The following is a 23,114-nucleotide window of genomic DNA, read 5'->3' on the forward strand; positions in this document are numbered from 1 at the left end:
ACTAAAAATAAACGTATATAGGTGAAAACACTGTTGTTGGTGTTTTTTAACACCCCAACAAATCCACCCACACTCTCTGAATATTGTTACACTGACACTTATATGAAATATATAAAACAACGCACAATATCTTAAACTCTGCATAGGCCAGTTAATTTAGCATATGGGGCATGTGAGTTTAATACAATCTTAATTGAAGCCACGTACTAGACAAATGATCAAACACATTTTAGTGTATTGCAAGTTGGGAAAACCAATAACCACATATAGTATGCCAAAGAAATACCCAAATCGCAAAAGTAGCAACTGACAGGTAAAAAGGAAAAGCATTGGCCATACAATTCTGAATATTTTGGAGCCTGCCAATAATAACATACATTTAAACACACAAACAAGAATACATTTTAAGTAACCATTTAAACAAATGAGAGCAATGGTCCCATTTTGAAAGAGCAATATATTAATTTAAAGTTCTTTAAAGAAAATACAAAATGTCTAATTATGTACTGAACGCATTCTGCAAACACATGACAAAAGCATATTCTCCACAATATGGATAGCTTAGCAAGATTATAATAACAAAATTAACAGAATTTGTTGATAATGATAACAAATTAACAGAATCGCTTCATACATACCAACAAGAAAGAGGAACCTCCAAACAGGTTCCAAAAAAGACCCTGAACTTTTCTTTCTCTTCTCCAAAACTTAATACAACACTACATAACCATTTTGAGCACCTACATAGAAATAGTAATAAGGCCGTAAAGTGAGGTTGCACAGAAAAGAATTAGGTTCGTCCAAGACTGAAGTTGGGCTGGAGTGATGCGATATGCCAATGAATAGTGTATGAACTGTCGAACCCGAGCCTGGTAACTATAACTAGGGACTGCTGACAGACGTCATCATGAGCTGAATCTGCCAATCCAGTTAGACTGTTGATACAATAAGATGTAATGCAAATACATTACTTAAATACCCACTTAAAGTACTTGTTTACTGTAACTTTAAAGAATAATTCTTTATAGAATAATTGCATTGGCCGGACAATGTGGATAAGTTTCCCTGAAAATGTTATCCATCTAGCATGCACTAAAGAGATCTCCAAGAATCATTAGACATCATGCAAACATTTTAGCACAAATTGTATAACAAAGGTATTAGGATACCGATACCAGGTCAAGTTTTTTTTTAATCATCCCAGAATGATGTTCATGTTTCCTTTTAGAAACACCCAAAAAACAAAGCTAACGCAACAAATATACAGAAGATTCCAAAACAGAACAGAACGGTGGACTCATTTGAAAGGTAATATAAAAACTATGCATGCAGTACTGCTCCAGTCTAGTAGACCTCAGCAAGAGACAAATGGAAGCTAATGAATAAATTGTCATGTCACATGTGATAGAATTTCATGCAAGTAAACAAGTCGATCAAGCCAAACTGGAAGAATGCTTTCCTTTTAATCATTAATAAGGTACTGTTCCAAAATGGGCCTTGCTACGGTATCTATTTGTATCTATTTTGAGTGTAGTCACGATTAAAATCATAGATGTGACGTGACAGGTAAAGTGTCCCTCCTACAAAAAAAGAAAGGGGCATTAAATGTAATCATTGATTATTATATTTACTGAATTAAGTCACGCTTTGACAACTTCTATTCAATAAAACTCCCATTGAACAACGAGTACAACTCATCAATTACACATATGGCCAGCCTGTAAGCCATACTTCAACGTCTTAAGTTGCTAGTATCCGATGAAACAAGGCATTAAATTATTTAAGCACTGCATTATGTTAGGGTATCACTGCTCACTACAAAAACAATGGATTCATGTTTTGTTTAAAATGAGCACCTGCAAAACAGTATCATAAAGTTTGGTAAAAATGTTCTACTCATAAATAAGTAGTGATACAGTGCACATCACTGCGCATTTGTGCACAGTGCATAGTGACAGCCTGTTAATTTATCAATTTGTATGTTATGTTATTTTGAGTGAAATTTGTACACTCTCAGTCTCAGAGTGTACAAATGAACACTAAAGATTTTACAATCAAGTGGGACGTGCATAGTTCTCTGGTCTAAAGCCACAAACTATATGTCCAACTGCTTTCTCATTGGTTTTACTACTGTGCGATATGTAACGGTTATATTCCCTACAGCTCAACAGGTTGTATAGCACAACTATGCAATATGTAACGGATGTGTTATTGTATGTTCCTTACAGCTCTGCAGCATGTTGAATGGCAAGACTGTGCAATATGTAACAGACATGTTATGTTCCTTACAGTTCAGCATGCAGAATGTATGGCACAGGATCCAGGTGTAGATGTGTGATACCCATAGTGACACCAATGTGATCTTCCTGTTGAGAGACTCCAGCGTTAATTACATGTTTCAATGCAGGCCAAGAGGGGTTGAGGGGACCTACAGTAGTACTCTCCCTCTCAGGCACCCCCAGTAACCATGTCACCATTGGTGCACGGTTACCATTCACCAATGTAATTTCTCTGACTGGGATTTCCCAAGAGCGCAGGAACACTCCCAGGTTCCACTGCAGCAGACCACTGTTCTCTGTACACCATGGCTCTTTTTTCCAACGTGGTGTCCCTATTTTGGACATCTGTGGAAAAAGAAATATATAAAAATGAATCGAACATGCTTAAAATGAAGTTACAATGGCATAGGAAGTGGACATGTGTGACAAAATGAATGTCAAATATCTAAATTGAATCAAGCAACTTAAAAAACTGTCTGGGGAGCACACAAAATTCTGAGTAGGTCTACGTTAAAATGACCCCAGAAGTGTTTTCTTGTTCTTTTCCAAGATAAAATAACTGAAAAGACCCTATGCAATGAAGACATCAGAAGTCATTAGAAGATGTTGACATTCATTAGACTCTGACACATCTCTGCCAGAGGTAATACAACACCTTTAAATCATAAATGATTAATAACTATTTTTGAGGGGCGCTAAGCCCTCCTATGTCCAGCTTTGAGGGTCTGTGTAAACACAAACATTGAAGACAAAAGTGTGTAAACACAAACATTGAAGATGATTTTTGGCCGGACAGCTAGGGTAGCAGTCAGGGCATGCACCTAGGAGCTGATGCAGCCTGACAGTGTGTGCGTGGTCAACTCCCGATCCCGACGACCTTTGCTGCATGTCTTTCCCTTTCCACATTTCAAACTACTGTAATCTATCAATAAAGACAAAACGATACAAAATAAATATATATAAAACTAGATAAAATGTTTATAGAGATAGTGTGTAACGATTTACGGGATTTGTGGACAGAATCTGGAGGAGTAATATAAAAAAAATGTTTTTCAAAAGTTGGCCTCCTGGTGGTGCTATAACAACATTTGGGGCAGAGGTTCATGTTTGCAACCAGGGAGTGTGTGTGCAAAATTTGGCATCGACCGGGTAAACAGTGCCGAAGATTAGCTGGTAACAGACGGACGGACACACACACGGACGGAGTGCAAAACTCTCCCCATGCCTTCGGCCTGGTGGAGACAATTATTGGTACTTTTTTATCTAGGTTGCAATAATTAACATGCATGAGCAGCATGCAACTGAGCCCTAAAGTGACACCTTTCCCAGTGTCGTCTAGGGTAAACCACATAACGACCCGATACCAACCGTGCAATCTTATCGTGTTTGGGCGTGCAGTGTCCAGAACCCTCTGTTGGCTGGGTTGCCTGTCAGTTATTGTCATCTCCTTTGTGCTCCAGTGACTCAGTGTGTACACCACCTGACCACGGTGTAGTGTATCAACATTATACTGTACTGTCTGTGAAACATAGACATGGCCCTTTGTTATTGTCCTTATTGGTGTTCATGTTAAACCCTGGCCTAAGTCAGGGCCTTCCTTGGCGGAAATTGCGCATATATTTTACCTTAAAGGGACACTTCATGGTGCAACCAGGTCTTATTTTAATGATGTTTGGAAGACAAGAAACACTGTCCTGGGGTTTTTATGTGGGTAAAACGTGTTTTAGATAGTATTTCAAAGTGTCCATGATGTCATGGACACTGGGCTCACTTACTTCCTGGACTACATGTTGTCTCAGTAAGACAGCCCTCCACCTATCCACAAGGAGGAGCAGTGCACCAAAGCATTATGAGAATTGTAGTCCAGGAAGGAAGTGAGTCATGACATCATTGACACTTTGAAATAGGCTAATAAAATATCTAAAAACACGTATTACCCACATAAAACCCCCAAGAAAGTGTTTATTGTCTCCCAAACATCATTAAAATATCTGGTTGCAAAAGGGGTGACATTTCCCTTTAAGTGACGATGGCCTTAAACAAGGCCAACATGTCTGTTATAGAGCCTACAAACTAACTACAACATCTCAAATTGCTTTATCCCAACATGGGCCCTATATACTAATGAGATTGGGCTATTTGTGCCATATATTGTAGGCCAGTCAATTGAGTTGTGCTTGAAATGTACTATAATTCTCCAATCTGTTAAATTCTTCAATCAATCAATCTAAGCTAAAAAGGGACGTGACCCAAAATAAATTGCAATAGTTTTTTTTATGGTCCATAGGGTCATCCAAATATAACATGTTAATGAAATACTTAGTGGATCGTGGTAAATTCAGGGATTGAAAGTTGGGAGTCAAAATTCTTTCATTATGCTTTAAGTAGCATGTTGAGTTTATTTGAAAGTTGAAGGCAGGGAGTGGAGCTACTGGTATACCAATGATGTGACGTGTCAAACTAGGGTTTTTCATGATTCTGAACGCATTCCAAGCATTAGTTTTGCACGAAAAACACTCCTTGGGATAAATTCGGCCATATAGTCACTTGCCCAAATGTGATTACCTCGGTCCTCATCACATTTGTGATGACGGCTGTGGCCGTTTTTAGCCTAAAGGCTCATACATAGTCTGGATTTACGGTGGTGGGGTGACCGCCGAACTACAACATGACGTCACGAGCCGCGGTGAAGAGCAAACCACCGCCACCGCTCCAGCCCTTCTCTCTGTTTTTACTCACCACCGCTCAATGTTATTTCAGCTCCGGTGGTCAGCTCACCACCGGAGCGGTGGTCACCTTACCACCGAAAATCCAGACTATGAATAGGCCTTAAGGAGTATGTTTTGTGCAAAACCAAAGCTTGCAATGGATTCAGAATCATGAAAACTCTATAGTTTGACACATCACATCCATCTATAAATGCACCATATATCTCTGTACGTCTGTACGTGTGTAACGGCTGTAATGCACGTAATTAGAGAACTGTTCGCCCCACTGACATTCGACACAAGCGTTTCACACCCCCACAGGGAGTGCAGTGCCCGGTGTCAAGTCTGTCGGACTCACGGTTGTCCAGATCTGCCAAAAAAGGCTGATGCCCGGGCTCTGCAGGGCCCCTGCCCAGTGTCCGTATATGGAGCTGGCCTGTTCTGACATCACAACAATCTATATTTGGGCATGCTCAATGACACAGAACTCCATAGATGGGAATAAAGGGACACAGAGAGACAGAACCAGGAATCTCCATATATGGGCATTGGGCATAAAAAGAGACACAGGCAGATGGATTTAACGGGTACTCCGACACGGGTAGAACGTGTATTGCATAGTCGATTGGGGCATGGATCTTCAACTTCCATTGTTACCGACTCGGTGCTCTACAGCCGGGCACGGCGGGCACCGGTCTAGTGATACTTATAGCATAATGAAAATTTGAAATGTTTCGCCTTATATAGGTTGTTAGTGGTAACCCAACTTTCATCCTTTATTGTCTCCACCAGGCCGAAGGCATGTGGGGAGAGTATGTTTTGCACTCCGTCCGTCCGTTTGTGTGTCCGTCCGTTTGTGTGTCCGTCCGTGTGTCCGTGAACAGCTAATCTCGGCCACCGTTAACCCGGTCGATGCCAAATTTTGCACACACACTCCCTGGATGCCAACCATGAACCTCTGCCCCAAACTTTCCACAACGGCCTGTTATAGCGCCACCAGGAGGCCGCTTTGTGCAAAACAACCCGCTCGATGCCAAATTTTGCACACACACTCCCTGGATGCCAACGATGAACCTCTGCCCCAAACTTTCCAGAACGGCCTGTTATAGCGCCACCAGGAGGCCGCTTTGTGCAAAACAAGTTTTTGCACAGTACACCTACAGATTTTGTCCAAACATCACGCAAATTGGTACACAGTCTCTCTAGAGCCATTCAACCAAACCGGTCTTTCAGATTTCTCAGACTCCATCCTGATTGGTTAAGATTGGCTTCCAAAGTTCACAGGACTGCTCAGTTTCAAACAAAATGCTGCAAATCATGAACACATCGCGTGATTTCCATGAAATTGTGCACCCACATTCCCACTAGGCCCAGGACAAAATGCCACATGAACAATTTCAACTCAGCCTCAAGGTGGCGCTATAACTGGCCGAAAAGTGTTTTTACCTCTAACTGCACGGATCTGTGGATAACCTGGTGGAGACCTGTGCCCAGAAGGGCACTTTTTCTAGTTTACTACTATGATCCACTTAGTATTTCCTTCTCAATTTCTGAGGGGCGCTAGCCCCTCCTATACACAGGTTTAATGTTTGTCTTTAGTTCAATGTTTGTTTTGTAAACTCCATTGACAATGAAGGGAAAATTTACTCATAATGTGCCTCATTACATCATATTGTCTCTTTATTGTTAATGGCGTTTAATGTTTGTGTTGCATCACCATTACACCAGTAAGACGCCTTAATAAAGGCGAGAGGTAATCAACATGAGTTAGACTTTAATATATTAGCACTCCTCACTTCACACGGGTGTGATTTTTAATGTCATTTGGATGATCATAAAAACCCATGAACGATTACTATTGCAATTTCCTTTGGGTCAAATTTAGATTGACTGGCCTGTAATAGTAATAGATAGGTATCTTTGTCCAAGTCTGTCACTCACATCACATTACCAACATTACAAAACCATGATCTAGCTCTATCCTTATTCCTTTAACAGAAAGAATACATCCTGTTCAAGGATAGAATATGGTCAGCTCTGCTTCACCAATCATCGCGGATGACGCTCATGTAATACATGTTGGTACAGTTGGGTTGGGTACTGTCTCGACTCTGGGTACATCCATTGAGCACATCTAGGGACCGTAATACCAATTATTGTTAGTAGGCCTAATTGGTAATTACCGTACTATTACTATTTTCTTTTAGCAGATAAGTAAACCTGGGACCGAGGCTAACTATTACCTAGCCCCATATGTGCCCTCTCCCTACGAGCTACAGAATAAGCGTAGGGAGAGGGCACATATGGGGCTAACTAACTATTACCCAGATACTGGTGCACCAACCTCGTGTCGCCACTCGCCAGGCTTTCCTCGGAGGAAATACCCAGATAAAATATTATTTTCCCAATAATGAATCGAAGCGCCACCTAGTGGTCACAAAACAGAATGGTCCTTGTAACCTAACCGTTAGCTGGCTTGTCTTGTTGTTGCAGAGCACTGCAGTCATCATCATAGGATCCGCACTGTTAGTTCAACAGTCATTCAGGGCCCATCGGAACGATTATTGTACTATTACACTGCGTTCGGGTAAGAAGTTAACATTATTTAGCTAACGTTTGTTAGTTTGGTCGATTGCTTTCACAAATAGCAACATATATCCAGAAGCTTGCTAATGCAGCTAGCCTCCATGCTAAACTTGGCTTGTTCATTTCGTTGAAACTTGAAAGTGAAGGTTAGCTCGGGGTAGAATTGTGCTTTTCCTTACAAGCTCTTTGCGCTAAATCAACGTCGTTAACAGATTAACTACTCGATCCACTCGGAGCTGTCCGACCATAGACAAACAGTCCGAGTCGTGGAAACTAGCTGCTAACATAATATAGTATGCTAAGCTAGCGAACTGAAAGTTGGTGTCACTGTCAACTGTCAACTGATGAAAAACATTTTATTTCACAGCCAACCGAACCCAGCGGCCGCAGGATGACTGACGACGAACCTTTGCCCAAAAAGGCGAGTGAATAAACTAACCATGCAGCTGTTGCCATTATCAGAAACGCCTGATTATCCTCTTTAAATGAATAGTTTACCTTCATTGTGACCGTTTTCTACGTGATGCTTGATCAACCCCAATACCCCATGATGAAGTTTGCAGTTTGGTATAGTAGTCCTAAACTCGCAATGTTCTTCTAGCCGCAATTTGCAACTCTAGATTTTTTTTAATAATGGGATGAATCTATATTTGCAATACCCTCCATTGACTACCCACTCATCCAATTTGGTTTGCGATCCACTTGTCTTAAACGACGTTAAACTCACCAACATTGCAGCTGTAGTCCAAGCTTGAATTATCCTCTTTCAATCTGCCGAGCTTGTTTTTCATAAAAATCCACCGTAGAGATGTTATGAGCTGCTTTCTGTCAAGACATCCTCTGCAGGTGATTCTTTTTCGTTTGGAAGCACTCGTTTTTGTTAACGGGTCGCGCTGCTGCCTCCTGCATTATGTGCAAATTCGAAACAGGTGGTACGCCGGGCCGTTCAGCGACTTATGACGAGTGCTTCCAAACTCCAGCACTTAGAAAAAGAATCACCTGCACAGAATTTCTTGACAAAGTAGATCATAACATTGTCTACGGTGGCAGATTGAAAGAGGATAATTGAAGCTTGGACTACAGCTGCAATGTTGGTGAGTTTAACGTCGTTTAAGACAAGCAGATCGCAAACCAAATTGGATGAGTGGGGAGTCAATGGAGGGTATTGCAACTCTAGATTCATCCCATTATAAAACAATCTAGAGTTGTAAATTGCGGCTAAATGTTCTTCCAATTCATGATAAACTTATTTATTTATTCCACTTTCGCAGGTCCGTCTAAATGAATCTGATGTGAACAGTTTGACTCGGGAGGAACTCTGTGAAAGGTATAACAAAGTTACAGTTTGACTGAGTCCGACACGAAAATGCCACAGTCAGTCAGTCACCCACTGACCCAAATGAGCAGCACTGTTTGAATGATGCTAATGTTTTTTTTTTTTAATTTGTTTTACCAGGTGGAAGCAGGACGAAGCATATGTCGAAGTTCTAGAAAAAAAATATTCAGCGTTAAATTGTAAGCTCTATTTATATGAAACTGGTCTGGTAGTTTTTCTGACTTGCCCCCAGGCACTGATCATTTACTAGTGATCATCATTACCATTTTCTGTCTCACAGCAAATGATGTTACAAACTTGAGGGAGTCAGAGGAGAAATTGAAGCAGCAGCAACAGGAGGCTGCGCGACGAGAGAACATCCTCGTCATGAGGCTTGCCACGAAAGAGCAGGAAATGCAGGAATGCTCGGTGAGAATCACTGTGAATCTGTTCAACCATATAATCATCAGCCTTGGCAGACATGTTGGAAGGTTGCAGTTGCAGTGATGGGTAGCTGCATGAGCTGAATGTGACACCTGTCCTCTGCTCTTATCCAGACGCAGATTCAGTACCTCAAGCAAGCTCAACAACCCAGTCTGGCCCAGCTGAGATCTTCCATGCTAGACCCGTCCGTCAACCTGTTTTTCATCAAAATGAGGACTGAACTGAATGAGACTAAAGACAGATTGGAGCAGGCCCAAAATGAACTGAGTGCTTGGAAGTTTACACCTGATAGGTAAACCAAACCACAATCCTCCTGCTGAGACATTGACCAGAGAACTCACATCCTGCAAGAATGCAAAGTGTGGGAAAAGGCAGAAAATGTTGTGTTCGAAACATGACTGACATTTAAACACAAAAGAGAGAGAGAGTGAGAGACCAGGGAAATACGTTACCTGATCCAGTGGCGCCCCCAACTCCTGCAATTGTTGTTCATGATAGACTGTCAAAGACTGTCAGGTGAACACTGATAACAGCTCAAAGGAGCATGAAGGAAGCAGAAGAGATGGTCGCTTTCAACCTCCGAATGAGCCCCTGTTAACATAGGAACAACATTATACTCTTTGTGGATGGATAATAGGATTCGTGCATTTTATGTTTATTGAGGTTTAACACCTAATGACATAACATTTTGTTATCTAGCTGTAATATATCCTCTACTACAGGTACTTGGTTTTCAAAATTAATTATTAATCCGTTATGCTCTGGCAAAACCATACATTTCCACAAACCCACGTACAGTATAGATTTTGAGAATTGATATGGAGGAGCTGCTCATGAGGCACCAGAAACTGTATAAATACTAAAGACTGTTGGTCTCTGGAATGATGTTGGGCTTGCTACAAGTTGAGCTGACACAGGAGGCACCTTGAACATCAGTTTGTCATTAATATGAGCCATGTCCAGGTATGACAGTTTGATTTCATTAATCTGAATTTTAATTAATGTTATGAATTATCTTAAATTCATATGGTCACCACTGTTGTTCCTCTTCTTTCACTCTGGTTTACTTTTGAAAATGATCTGTATTTAAAATGCCTAATCGGTAACCCAAATGTGAAAAAAGGAACAGACTAGCAGGCAGCTGGAGTTGGAGTGGTTTTCAAATTAATTGACAGAAATTGTATTTTTTTTTAATCTGTTGCAAAGTTATTTCACTTTGTAATATATTTGAAATGTGGTTTTATGGGTTGTCGTCAAGTATACGTTTTCAGTTTATAGTTTAATTTGAACAGAATCTGTGTACATGCACTGCAGTTTAATTTCTCTAAATGTGGCTATACCAGTTGATCATTTAAGAGGGTTCAATAGCCTTGACCATAATTGTTCAACAGAACTAATTGTCTTGTTGAACATCGAGTGTAGTCTGACAACACATTTATAGATTGTTGATTATGGTAAATCAACAAAAATGCATTCTACATTTAGTGCTGAATTGCTTTAAAATGCAATTCAGCACTAAATGTCCCTAAAGGGAGAGCGAGATCTTGAAGAACCAGAATAAAACCTAGTGGCTTTATTAGCTTTAGAAAAAAAGAATTATTTTATTGCTTTCTCACCAGACTTGTTTAAAGGGATAGTTCACCCCAAAAATGTCATTTTTTGATTACTCACCCCATGGAGACTTGGATTCATGGATATTCTTTTTGTCACATTCCTAAGCCAATAATTTGATGACAAGCAGTGGTTTTCTATCGAAACACAAAGAGTCTCCTTTGTGTCTCCATAGGGAACCGTTGCTGGTCATCAAATTAATTGGCTTAGGAATGCGACAAAAACAAAAGAATATCCATGAATTCAAGTCTCCATGGGGTGAGTAATTGATAGAAAAAGTCATTTGGGGGTAAACTATTCCTTTTAAGGTATGAACTCTCCGTTGCAGCCAGACAGGGAAGAAGCTGATGGCGAAGTGTCGGATGCTGATCCAGGAGAACCAGGAACTGGGTAGACAGCTTTCCCAGGGACGAATCGCCCAGCTGGAGGCTGAACTGGCCCTTCAGAAGAAATACAGCTGTGAGCTCAAGAACAGCCAGGATGGTGAGAAGAAGATGCCTTTTCTAATGGTTCCCATAAACTGCACTTATTGTGATGGTAAAGGTCTTTGCAGACTGTTTTCAGAAATCTTCCAGCAGTCTGCAACAACCCAAATAGATGTCATAGATTTGTTTGTATTGTTCAATCATTGATATATATTTTTATTTTATTTTGGTGTCTCTTCCGCTACAGAGCTTAATGATTTCATCATCCAGCTGGACGAGGAGGTGGAGGGCATGCAGAGCACCATCCTGGTCCTTCAGGAGCAGCTGAAGGAGGCTCGGCAGCAGATGACCCTGCAGGCCCAGTGCCCTCCAGGAAGTCATGCAACCCCGGGCCACCCAGACCCTGCCCACAAGAAGGACTCCCAAGAAGGAATCACCAACAGTCCAGGCAAAGCAAGCCCCATTCATAGGATGGCAACAGAGCCCGCCAGGGAAACGGGCAACAGTGACACCGAGCAGTGTTCAATACCATCCCCCTCCACTGACACAGATAGGAAACTGTTTAATTCTAACCACAGTGGTGCCGTGAGCCAGCTTAGCGAAGCCTATGAGACAGTTGACTCCCCCACTGGTAGTGAGACCTCCTTTACACAACATTCCCTTGGCGCAGACTCGAGCCAAGACTCACAGGAGGACAGGACATCCGCAGGGAAGGGTAGCAGGACTGCAGAGTCAAGCCATGTCCTGAACGGCTTGGATTCTACAATTTAGGTTCCTTTGAGACATTATTAGAATAGAAAATCACCCCCTGCCCCATTAGGGTACTGTTATTATATTATGTGCATGCACTTCCCAGGAATGGATGAGATGGTGGACAACTTCTCCATGAAACTGTAAAGCATTGTCTTAACATGTTAGGCTTTAAACTAGGAATGTAATTATTTAAAGTCAAGTGGAACTTTGTCAAGTGCTGCTATTTTCTTTTACCGATATGATTGTGATTTTCTGTTTATTGTAAAGAACCTTTTTTTGTTTTTGAAGAGGGGTAGATCTACTTACAATAAATTTTTATGTCTAACATCTAAAATTTACTTTTTTGCTTTAAAAATATAAATTGTTCATAGTAGTAGACTATAAATCTATATTTGTGCTCAGCAACTGAGTTATTCTAGGTAAACTAATATATGGTCTGAAAAGAGTATTGATCTCTGGTTTGGGAGTTACAAGGTTTACCCATGAATATCTAATTTTCATTCTCCTGACTCAGATATTTACTTTCCATGTAAAGTCTGCAATAAAAGAAAAGGTCGGAATAATTTTAGACCCTGCACAGAGACAGCAATAGCACATGAATTCCATTAAGTTATAAGTGAGCTTGATCTTCAAAAGGAAAGCCCTCCATCTAGTGGTAGCATCTTTTCATTTACCAGTGGAGCATTATGGGTAAAATGGGTAAAAATAATCATCTCAGTGCCTCTCTTTTATTGAGGACAGTGTGTGCATCAGAGCGGTGAAATGCCCTAGCAGTACATGTCAGTGTCTACCGGTATGCAAGTGCATGAACCACTGTTGTCCTGGTAACCATTCACACGCACTCTGCTTTTCCTTCTTTCATTCTGCCATCAAACGTCTATATACCTCTGGCTGCTTACATAGAAGCTTGACATCCCTCAAGCTGCTTGCATCTAGAAACTCTACATCCCTCTGGCTGCTTGCATCTAGAGAAGAGTACAGTGGGCAGAGTTCAAGCAACACAGCTTTGCAACATGCAATTAAAGAGCAGCAGACTAGGATGAAATATTTAAAAGGAATTTACCATTTTAGCCTCAACCTAGGGAGGATACGAGTTTCTGGAGTTGTACAGTATTATCACAAATAGGAGAGGAAGGTTATTTTTCTTTAGATTTCCCTGAGGATTAGATGACTGCAATTGCGGCCCACTTTTTTGTTCTTTTCTGAATTGGATTGCAGTGCACAGCAAGCAGCTGATGCAGGAGACAAGCTTGGCTTAACGGCTACGCGCTCACAGGAGGAGAGGACCCAGAGGCATCTGGAAATAGAAATTGACAGGAGGGAGGAGGAGGATGAGAAAGCTGAAGGCAGAGTGTTGAATACCAGAGTTGTGGTATGTCATCGGGGCTCAGTGACTAGCATGGCAGTGCAGAAGAAAAAGAGTGGCATGCCTCCATCGCAGGGACTGGTTTCTAACAGAACCTACGAGAAGAAGGGAGCCAAGAGGCTGGAAGGTTAGTAGCTTCCATATCATGCTTATATATTTTAAAGAAAATCCTCTTTACAGTATCAGCACTCACAGTTATAAGCCTGTCCTTTGGATCCTAGCAGGGGCTTATTGCAATATGGTAATTACTAATTACTAGATCTTAGGGGCATGTTGGTGACAAATGAAACATGAATAATGATTTATTCTTCTGTTGGTAAATATTGAATTGCTGTTTTGGGGTCTAGCATCCACACCTACTTTCTAAATATGGGAGGTTTTGAGAGCCCATGTTCAGAGGAAGATGGTGGCAGTGATTACATAATACACCTCAAGAACAATAACAGTGTATCTTACAATGTTTATGTTTTTAACAGTGGGATAAATATATACCCATTACCATTATGTTATTGTGTTTCCCTTTCTATATACAGTATATACAGTATTCTGATGACTGCCTGTGTTCATGTTGTTCTGATCCTTGATAATAATCTCAATGTTTATTTGTTTTAGTCATCGCCACGAGGACTGGTCAGGTGCTGGCCTGTTCTCTATGCCTCTTAACAAGCAGCTCACAGCTCACAATGGCTCTTTCATTTACCGATAATAACCTTAGGGACATCATAGTTCATAACTTCATAATAGCAACCGTCAGGGGCTAAATTCAGGTAGTTGCGTGCATCTTACAGTGGTTATACTAATTGGTAGATGGTGGAGTTACCACATGCTATACTAATTAATAGATGGTAGGAATATCCCCATTGATACACTTATGGCCATACTGTTCCATAATATTCACCATTTGAATGTCTGGAATCTTACAGTAGCCTACATATTAGGCATATGTAGGATATTGTGTGTGTGTGTGTGTGTGTGTGTGTGTGTGTGAGTGAGAGAGAGATACATACATATATGTATGTGTACAGTATATACATATACACACACACACACACACACACACACACACACACACACACAGAGTAGTAGATTTTCCTTTGCTTTTATAATTTTTTCCCACGATTGACCAATCTTTTATCTATTATCTAATGTAATCCTGGGCGCTACACTTCCTCTGCCAACCTGGGGGGGGGGGCAGCGGACTGACCTCATGGTTCCTTCTATTGTTAGTAGATTTCTTTCATTACTACTGAATGCAGATGACCCCAGGGGCATAACAGTCTATAGTGTATAATAGACAAACTATTAGAGAGTGAGTCCGTTTTGCACGTGTGAACAGGGTTTATGTCTTGCTAGCTCGATAATTACTTATTATTTTTCATGGTTCAACTTTGATCATCTGCTGGAACTGGCTCCAACGTTTTTGCTTTTCAATACTGTACTGTATGTATGTTGTATTTTAATTTGCCTTTGGAACATATTGTGCCTTGTTGGTAGGTCAAAATCTGTTTGTATACTGTACCTTCATGTAAACCGAACACCATGTGAAGTTCCTAGAAGGAGTGTACATTGCAAATAAACTCAATGGTGATTCTAGTCCTCTGAGTTATGTTTAGGGATCATACTTCCTGTGTAGTTTTTCCATATACGCTTATAAAGACGACCATTCGACCAAGTAATGCTGAATTCATGTCTGGTTATACAGACTTGGATTCCCAGCTCCCCAGGTGGGAGCTGATGCTATTTTTGTCCCTCAGTATCATAGCATGCTGAAGGACGTTGGTCTTTTTATTCCTCGTTTCAGGAAAAGCGGCAAACATCAAGCCAAATACACAGACAAAGAAAACTGCTTGTAACACAGCCACTCCACGCAACACTGCAGGTTTGATTAAGCTTTGTTTTCCTGGTGGTTGTGCATTTATTGAGCAGCTGAGCCGTCATGAGACTCCTTTTGGAATTCATATTTAATAGAACTCTAGATTAATAGTATGATCTACTTTTACTGACTGCTTTGATTTTACACTTTCGCTTTTTCTTCACTTATAATTTGATATTTGTAATGGAAATAATTGCATTATTCAAGTGGCTGCAATATATTTGTTTTATACCTGGTAATTCCTGGTGTTCTAGGGGCAAATGGACTAAATGTTGATGAGAGATTGCGGCTGGTACGAGAGAGGCGAGAGGAGCAACAGAAGTTCCTTGGTATGTCAACATCTGTTATAAACATTCCTGAATAAAGTGCCTGGTGCTGGGAGTCTGGTGCAACGCACAGGGCCTGACCTGGTGAGAGCAGGAGTGGACCTGGTGAGACGTAGGAGGGGCCCGAACAGGTGTCAACCCACAGAGCCTAGTCCTTCCATGTGCCAGAATGGTACCTCCCAGTCCCGGCAGAGTAGTTCAGGAGGAATGGATTGTGTGGCCCTGGTTTTTCCCTAATGGGACTTATCGAGGGTAGCTACTGGGACGTAAGTCGGGACTTGATCACTCCCGGCTGGGTCACCTGAGTGAGGGGTATGATGTTGCGAGACCCGAAACCCCGATGACCTTGGGATACATCACTGAGGATACGTCCCAGGTGCATCCATTTATGTATGTATTTTGTTATATATTATAGTTATGCAAAATTGCATTCACAATCTTTTAATTTTACTCAAGAGTGATATATGAATGCGTTAACTGGGTATTATTGTTGCTTTACGGATGTTCACAGCCTCTCGGGAGCTGAGCTGGCTGGAGAGAGAGCAACGGGCCAAGCAGTATCATGACAAACAACTGGAGGAGCGCAAGAAGAAACTCCAGGAGCAGAGAATGAAGGAAGAGAGGAGGCGTGCTGCCGTTGAGGAGAAGCGCAAGCAGAGACTGAAGGAAGAGAAAGTGAGTTTTTGAAGTTGAGTCTGGCATGGAATTCAAATTCACTATTTTATTGTTCCAAAAGAGGGGGAGTTTGTTTGCAATAGGTAGCCAAAACACATGCTTGGCTCTGTGCATAACTGTAGTCCCAGTTTTCAGAAGGTGACATTTGGCATTATTTACCTACCCAATACCCATAGCTTAGTTTGATTGACTGAGCAGCAGGTTTAAACTGGAAACACACATGACACATTCATGTGTTTCCAGTTCAGTGCTGTTGAGCCAATCAAACAAAGCTATGGGAGAATTAACTTGAACAGGAAACAGCTATTTTGTGGCCCTTTGTCATAGATGCTTTGTACTGGTATCTCATTTTGCCATGCTTCAAGAACAACTTAAGTGAAACGTGGCTCATCTTACCTCCTTCTCCCTACTGTACTATCTAACTATATAAATTGCAGAGATGACCAAAGAAGCAGCAGCATAGAAATGTTGATTGATTGACATCCAACATCTTTGTGGACAAATTGAATATAGCCTATAAACAAATAATTCTACATACCTGACAAAAGGATAAAGCACAAAGCGTACTTTCATTAATAGAAATAAAATACTATCTATGTATATGTAGTCAATGATTTTACAACGTGGTGTGGTCACTGAGGCGAGAGCAAGTAGTATCGTTAAAGCTCATTTGTCCTAAATGAAGGAGCGATATGAATCAGCAGTGCGCAAGACCCTGGAGAAGAGCCGACGGGCTCAGCAGAACCACAATCAGAACTGCCGCGGAAGACAGCTCAGCAAGAACAATGGTAGGGTAATGGGTATACTGTATAAGGATAGATGGGTTTCCATTTTGTTCCTACTAAAATGTTTGGTAACACTTTAGTCTACATGGACATTATTCCAGCGTACACATGGGTCCAGTTCTAAGCTATGGAAAAAGCATACAATAAAACATTGTATAAATATAAATCTCAAGCCTAATAGAATGGAACCACAAAGTGGACAATTTTATTAGCATTTATATTGTGTTGCGAGTTACACCCATATTCCGATATTGTTTTTCATATGCCTAACATAGGGGCTGGTTGATGCACTGAAATGATGCCACTGTAAACTGTTACTAAACATTTACCTTTCTTAACACCACCAAGCATACTTATACATGTATGTGCTCTTTATAACATATTAACATTTCAGTCTTGCCCTGCTTTTTCCTCAGTTATTGCATCTAATTCTGTATGCTAATTGCTAATGTTAGTTCCACGCCGCTTGCCTCTGACTACATGGGAGAAGAACTTGATCAGTCGCCTCCTAACTCCCACATGCTCCTATCTGGCCAGGAGCAAGAGTGCTGGTTGTCACTCAGGAGAAGAAGGTACTATTGCCAAGAATATATATAGTATTCTGTATTATTTAAACATTATACAGCTGTGCTGTTATCAATATTCATTCCCACAATACTTAAATTATGGCTACAGCAACTAACTTCCAGACTAGAACATAACAAATTTGGATGTCTAACTAAACTCAGTTTCCTCCTTTGTCTCCTTTCAAAAACACTGCTTGAGATGCTTTTTATGCTCTTCGCACATTTCCTCCATTTTGCATACATTTCCCCATCATTGTTTCCCAACAACGGCACTAAAACATGTTCAGTTGTCCATGTTTGTCGCCGTTCAGTCTCATACAACTCCATGAATAACACCACCACCATGAACAACCCCTTCACCATGACCACCCTCATCACCACTGGCAATCAAAAACCAGGGTACCACTTCAGTCCCGCTCAACAGAGAGCATCTGCCTTGCCCAGCCATAGCAACAGAAGCATCAATCCAGCACAGGTAATCCCAGTGGTCTCCTTTGACTTATTATATTATCATTGTTATCATTATCAACTTATGTTGATAATGATAACATGCATTGCTGGGTGGTCTGTCTGAAGAGACTGTCTCTCCTCTCTCTATCACCCACCCACTGCATTCACACACCAAATAAATGATAATTAGAATATATAATACATAATAAATAAATACATTTCACCTTTCTCTAGTTATGTCAACATTTCTCTGAAGCATTTTTTGCCACGGGTACAGGCAGGGCACAGGCCGCCTTGCTGTCACTCGCACTCACTATTAAAGCATTGTTCGCTCAACCATAGTACACTCTCACTTGCTATAAACCTTAGGTTGCTCGACCATATAGTGTCTCTCTCTCTCTCTCTGCACCAGAGAGAGACTTATATAACTGGATTTGTAGTTGAACACTCCTCCATTCATGTTACAAATAATAAAATATATATTGAACAGTTGCACTCACTTGTGAAAAGCACCGTCATGGTGGTAAAGAACGCTCTGCATTCACACATTAAGTGGCTGGATAAGAATGCAGGCATTCTTACTATGAAGCATTTTTCCAACACAAGATTAACTTTCTACTAGATTCAGCACACATCACCAAAATCGAATATGCCACCACAATGCTGTGTTTCTTTCTGTATCCAAAGAGGTGTGAGGCATGTAAAAAAGTGTTCTGAGAAAGTTTGTTTTAATTTGTTCCTTTCTTAATAAGATCAAACCAGGAAGCCCACAAGAGCTCAAGAAGAAGATGTTAACCAGCAAACCACCCACTGCCAACAGCACAGTGAAGCCAATCACAAAACCACAGAGCAGAACACCATCACCATCACCCGAGCGGTAAGCAAACCATTATAGTTTGTGTTTAGGATACTGGTTCTCAACCTGTGGGCCGGGGGCTGCAAGGGTTTTACGAGTGAGCCTCCAAATAATTGCCAAAACACAAAAACGTTAATGATAATATAACTATTTATATTAAAAAGTGATACCAATAAATTAGATCTCATTATAATACTGTAGTTCCATTGATCCAAGCTGGAATACAATCGATTGATCGATCATTCAAGTAAACATGCTCCGAAATGCATGCGGCCCATGGTTAAATGGTCTGATGGGTGTGGGCCGCAAATGCTTTCAAGATTTTCACATACAACTACAAAATCATATTAAACAACAAGCCAACCGGAAGTATCCACGTTTTAGTTTTGTTCCCTAGCAATCAGTCTCCTAGCAACATGAGTGCATTTGGCTTGAACTGTCTATATATATATATATATATATATATATATATGTATATAGCCATGGTAATGTGGACAAATAATACAGTCTAAAAATTGTCCACCTGCTGGACACTTGATCTTGAAGGACTCTCAGAAGATCGAGCAGCAGACTGTCCACACCTCTACAGTTGGAGCTTCCATCAGTCCCCGAAGAAGAGCTTCCTCTGTGTAGTTCCGCCCTGTCTCCTAGCAACATGAGACCTATTAGGACGCCAGCTGAAAGTCCGAAAGAGGGGCCAGGGGATGCGAGTCCCCCAGAAACAACATGTTCAAACTCGCCAGCAGCTCCAACACAACCTGAGACCAGTACAAAAGAAGAAGAGAAATGTAAGCATCCAAAACTTCAACACTAGAGCTGTTCCATCATGTGTGCAACAAGTTAGTCATGAAGTCTCTCTCGTCTCGAGTGGTCCTCCGACTCCTGCTGTTAAAGGTTTGATACGTACAGTATGAACAACCCAAACAACTACAATTGTAAGCATGCAATAACATTTAATCCATTTACCATCAGCTCAAATATCTGCTCCTCCATTAAAAACCTTGGCTTCACCCTTGACTGTACCGTTACCCTCAATAAACACATAAGCACTGTAGTAAAAAGCAGATTTTTTTCAACTGCGACTGCTGGCCAAGGTCAAACCAAACAGCTGGAGATGACAATTCATATCCTCCAGACTGGACTACTGTCAATTCCCTCCTTTCCGGTATCGAACACGGCTGCTCGCCTCCTTTCTGGCATTAAGCGAGAACACATAACTCAGTTTTACTGTGGCTCCCTGTCACTTTTAGAATATATTTTACATTTATTTTAATCACCTATTAATCCCTGCACCGCCTGGCCCCTTTATATCGGTACGAACCTTTGGAGCCCTACACCCCACAAAGGGCACTGAGATCAGCTAACAAGCTGCTCTTAGAGCTTCCCGAAACCAACCTGACTATTGCTGCTGCTCCTAGACTGTGGAACAGCCTGCCCTCTATATAAAGTGCCACTCTCTTTTTCATTGGCTTTTAACCCACTTAGTGTTTGTGTCTTGATCTGTTTGTTGTATGTGATGTTACACTTTTATTTTTGTTGCACTAAATTGTTGTAAATATGCGTTATGAATAAAGTTTGATTTGACGCAAGGTGCTTTGGGTAACGTGACCATGTGTTATGTCCAGGTTCCTTCCAGATGCCACCCCCTTCAGCTCCACTTCCTCCCCTACCTGAACCCATAAGCAGGCCATTAGCCGGTACTACAGACCCAGAAGAGGCCTCACGTGTCCTGGCTCAGAAACGCAGGGAGGCCCGTCTCCAGAAGGAGAGAGAGGAGCAGAATCGTCTACAGGAAGAGACAGACAGGTGGGAAGTAGCCAAGGTTGTTATTTTCACATGCACTAACAACTATAGCAACATTGCAGGCAGGAAATTATTGTTTTTAGACCGTCCTCAACATTGTAACAACAATGCAAATACAATACGTTAAAACATATATACCTATATATTCAGTTTGTGTGTAACCAACCATCCATCTAATAGTTAGCACAAGTCACAGAAGTGTCTGCTTTAGTGGTGGTAAAGTGAACATACATGTAGTTTACATCAGTTCAAGAAATAACAATTAAAATGAATATGCTGAAGTATATTATAGTATATCTGAAGTAATATTCTGCCCATAAAGATTTTTTACTTTATTACGAGGGTAGTTGTCATGAGTCATAAATGGACATCTTGTCATATTTTGCTGCATGGTTTCTAGGAAGCATAGAGAAGAACTGGAGGTCAAGAGGATGGAGGAGAAAGCACGTCTACAGGCAGAGGCTCAGCGTCTGGTGGAGGAGAAGATGCGGAGGGAGATAGAAGAACAGAGGAAAGCTGAGGAGGAACGTGCCTTGGCTATGAAGGAAGCCGCTCTTCTCTTGAAGCAGGTGAGCAGTTCAAATACACTCCATATACAGTATAGGGATTGATGTCTGCAGGTATAAATATTATTCTACCCAAATACTTGTTCCTGTACAAACTGTGTATTGGTACTTAAAAGAAGTCAAACCTCTCGTATTTTAAGAATTATTTGTTTTGTTTTAATCACGTATACTGTGTTGCTTGCTTAGAGACAGGCAGAACAAGAAAGAGAGAGAGAAAAGGCTGCCCAAATGAAGAGAGAAAGAGAAATACTTGCTCACAAAGAAGAAGAAGAACGACAAGCAAGGAAAAAGGTGATGGGAGTTTAAAAATGTAATGTGAAGAGATATAATCTTGTCTGTGATAAACACAAGTTTCAGAGATAATCCAACCTTGGTAACCTTTTAAACATGTGATTGTCTTTTTCCAGAGACTTGAAGAGATCATGCGGCGAACACGGAGGACAGATATGGTAAGATGTATGACTCTGTTTAAAACCGCCTTAGGGATCTCTGACGCATGATCAACTAAATTTAAGAGACAAGAGCCTACCCTTTGACTAAACTGGATTAATGTTGGTTTCCTAGAAATCCATGCCAGAAAAGATACAACCTAATGAAGTACAACCAAAGGAAAATACAGAGCCTGTGTATAATGGCACAATAGCTGAAGCTGCCAAGCCTCCGCAGCAAGTGCTGAACGCAATGGAGGATATGGTCCCTGTTGTGGCCTTTAAAGAACGCAGGTCACTCCGAACCCTGACAAGCCTTGAGGAGATTCAGACACATCAACGTGCAGGTGAGAAGTTGTCGACGTAGCACTACAATATACAGGTTGATCATTAAAGGTGCTGCTGATATGTTGTTGCTAAAATGTGTTACATATAGCTTTGTTTGTTCAGTAATGGGTCTCATCTCCACTCTCCATGTCCCTAAACATTTTCAGGTGGCACACCAATTTTAGTTTGTTTCATCACTTACACCACAAAATAAATTGTACATTTTGGCCACATGTACATGTAAAAACTGTGGGTTTTGGAATGAGCTACTGTAGCTACATTTTACATCTTTAGTTAGACCCTTGAATCTACTGATCTGTGAAACATCACTAGGGTCTTCATATTTTGAATTAGTTTGAACTACAACATTGTGTCATTGTACTGTATCTATTTTCTCTCTCTTTTTTAGAAGTCATCTGACCTTGGAGGTAGGCAACCCTAAAAGCATTTCTTCAGTGCTGTGGTCTCTTTGCGACAAGAATGACTACAAGAAGACCATGTTTCTGCCCTGCACTCCTAAAGAGCATGTCAACATCACTACCAGTACCACCTAAAACCTGACCTACTGTAAGGACGATGTCTGTGTTTCTTTCACTTTTCTCTGATTTAGCAGTGGCACAAGCATGGGTTATCTACAGCAATTTACTGAGGTTTGTTCGAACCAGTCTTCGCAGTAATAATGGCAAAGATATACAGAATATTTAGACAGCCGAGAGGTTACTATAGCAGGTATATATCAGCTGGGGCAAGAGTTGTCTCTGTAAACAACTATTTACATCAGCCATATGCTTGAGCTTGTTCTTGATATCTTGAAAATGCTGCTATTCAAGCACTTTTCCTTCCTCAGTTATGTCACTGTGGAATTATGGGTAGTAGTAACTGTTTGCACTAGTATTACATTTCACTAGTGATAGTTCACTTCCTGTCTGAAGCCTTATACTTTGTCGTACAACCACGTTTCCATTTTCTGTG

At 41.0% G+C, this 23,114-nt stretch overlaps 2 protein-coding genes across 2 annotated transcripts; both read left to right on the forward strand.

Moving 5' to 3' along the window:
* The first annotated feature begins 7,448 nt into the window (after positions 1-7,448).
* Positions 7,449-12,455, forward strand: LOC310878282 (pre-mRNA-splicing regulator WTAP-like). The gene is made up of 8 exons (XM_083792533.1): positions 7,449-7,574; positions 7,941-7,994; positions 8,845-8,900; positions 9,030-9,088; positions 9,190-9,317; positions 9,446-9,624; positions 11,272-11,426; positions 11,616-12,455. Exons 2-8 carry the CDS (start codon positions 7,965-7,967, stop codon positions 12,137-12,139), a joined length of 1,131 nt encoding a protein of 376 aa, XP_083648659.1. The 5' UTR covers positions 7,449-7,574; positions 7,941-7,964; the 3' UTR covers positions 12,140-12,455.
* Positions 12,456-13,479: 1,024 nt separating this feature from the next.
* Positions 13,480-23,102, forward strand: map7a (microtubule-associated protein 7a). Its single transcript, XM_083791228.1, has 14 exons — positions 13,480-13,614; positions 15,289-15,366; positions 15,615-15,689; positions 16,198-16,361; positions 17,047-17,149; positions 18,024-18,187; positions 18,915-19,039; positions 19,565-19,806; positions 20,644-20,824; positions 21,222-21,390; positions 21,574-21,678; positions 21,795-21,836; positions 21,952-22,162; positions 22,552-23,102. The coding sequence occupies exons 1-14, from the start codon at positions 13,521-13,523 to the stop codon at positions 22,560-22,562; spliced, it is 1,764 nt and encodes a 587-aa protein (XP_083647354.1). The 5' UTR covers positions 13,480-13,520; the 3' UTR covers positions 22,563-23,102.
* The last annotated feature ends 12 nt before the right edge of the window (positions 23,103-23,114 follow it).

This window comes from Protomyctophum parallelum (assembly GCF_964188405.1).
Source record: "Protomyctophum parallelum genome assembly, chromosome: 20".
Taxonomy (NCBI): domain Eukaryota; kingdom Metazoa; phylum Chordata; class Actinopteri; order Myctophiformes; family Myctophidae; genus Protomyctophum; species Protomyctophum parallelum.

Excerpts from the sequence above, each read along its gene's own strand:
- LOC310878282 (XM_083792533.1), top strand. The coding sequence starts at position 7,965 with ATGACTGACGACGAACCTTTGCCCAAAAAG. Across the intron at positions 7,995-8,844 it reads ACGAACCTTTGCCCAAAAAG|GTCCGTCTAAATGAATCTGA; the intron begins GCGAGTGAATAA and ends CCACTTTCGCAG. Across the intron at positions 9,089-9,189 it reads AAAATATTCAGCGTTAAATT|CAAATGATGTTACAAACTTG; the intron begins GTAAGCTCTATT and ends TCTGTCTCACAG.
- map7a (XM_083791228.1), top strand. The coding sequence starts at position 13,521 with ATGGCAGTGCAGAAGAAAAAGAGTGGCATGCCTCCATCGCAGGGACTG. Across the intron at positions 21,679-21,794 it reads AACGACAAGCAAGGAAAAAG|AGACTTGAAGAGATCATGCG; the intron begins GTGATGGGAGTT and ends GTCTTTTTCCAG. Across the intron at positions 21,837-21,951 it reads GAACACGGAGGACAGATATG|AAATCCATGCCAGAAAAGAT; the intron begins GTAAGATGTATG and ends TTGGTTTCCTAG.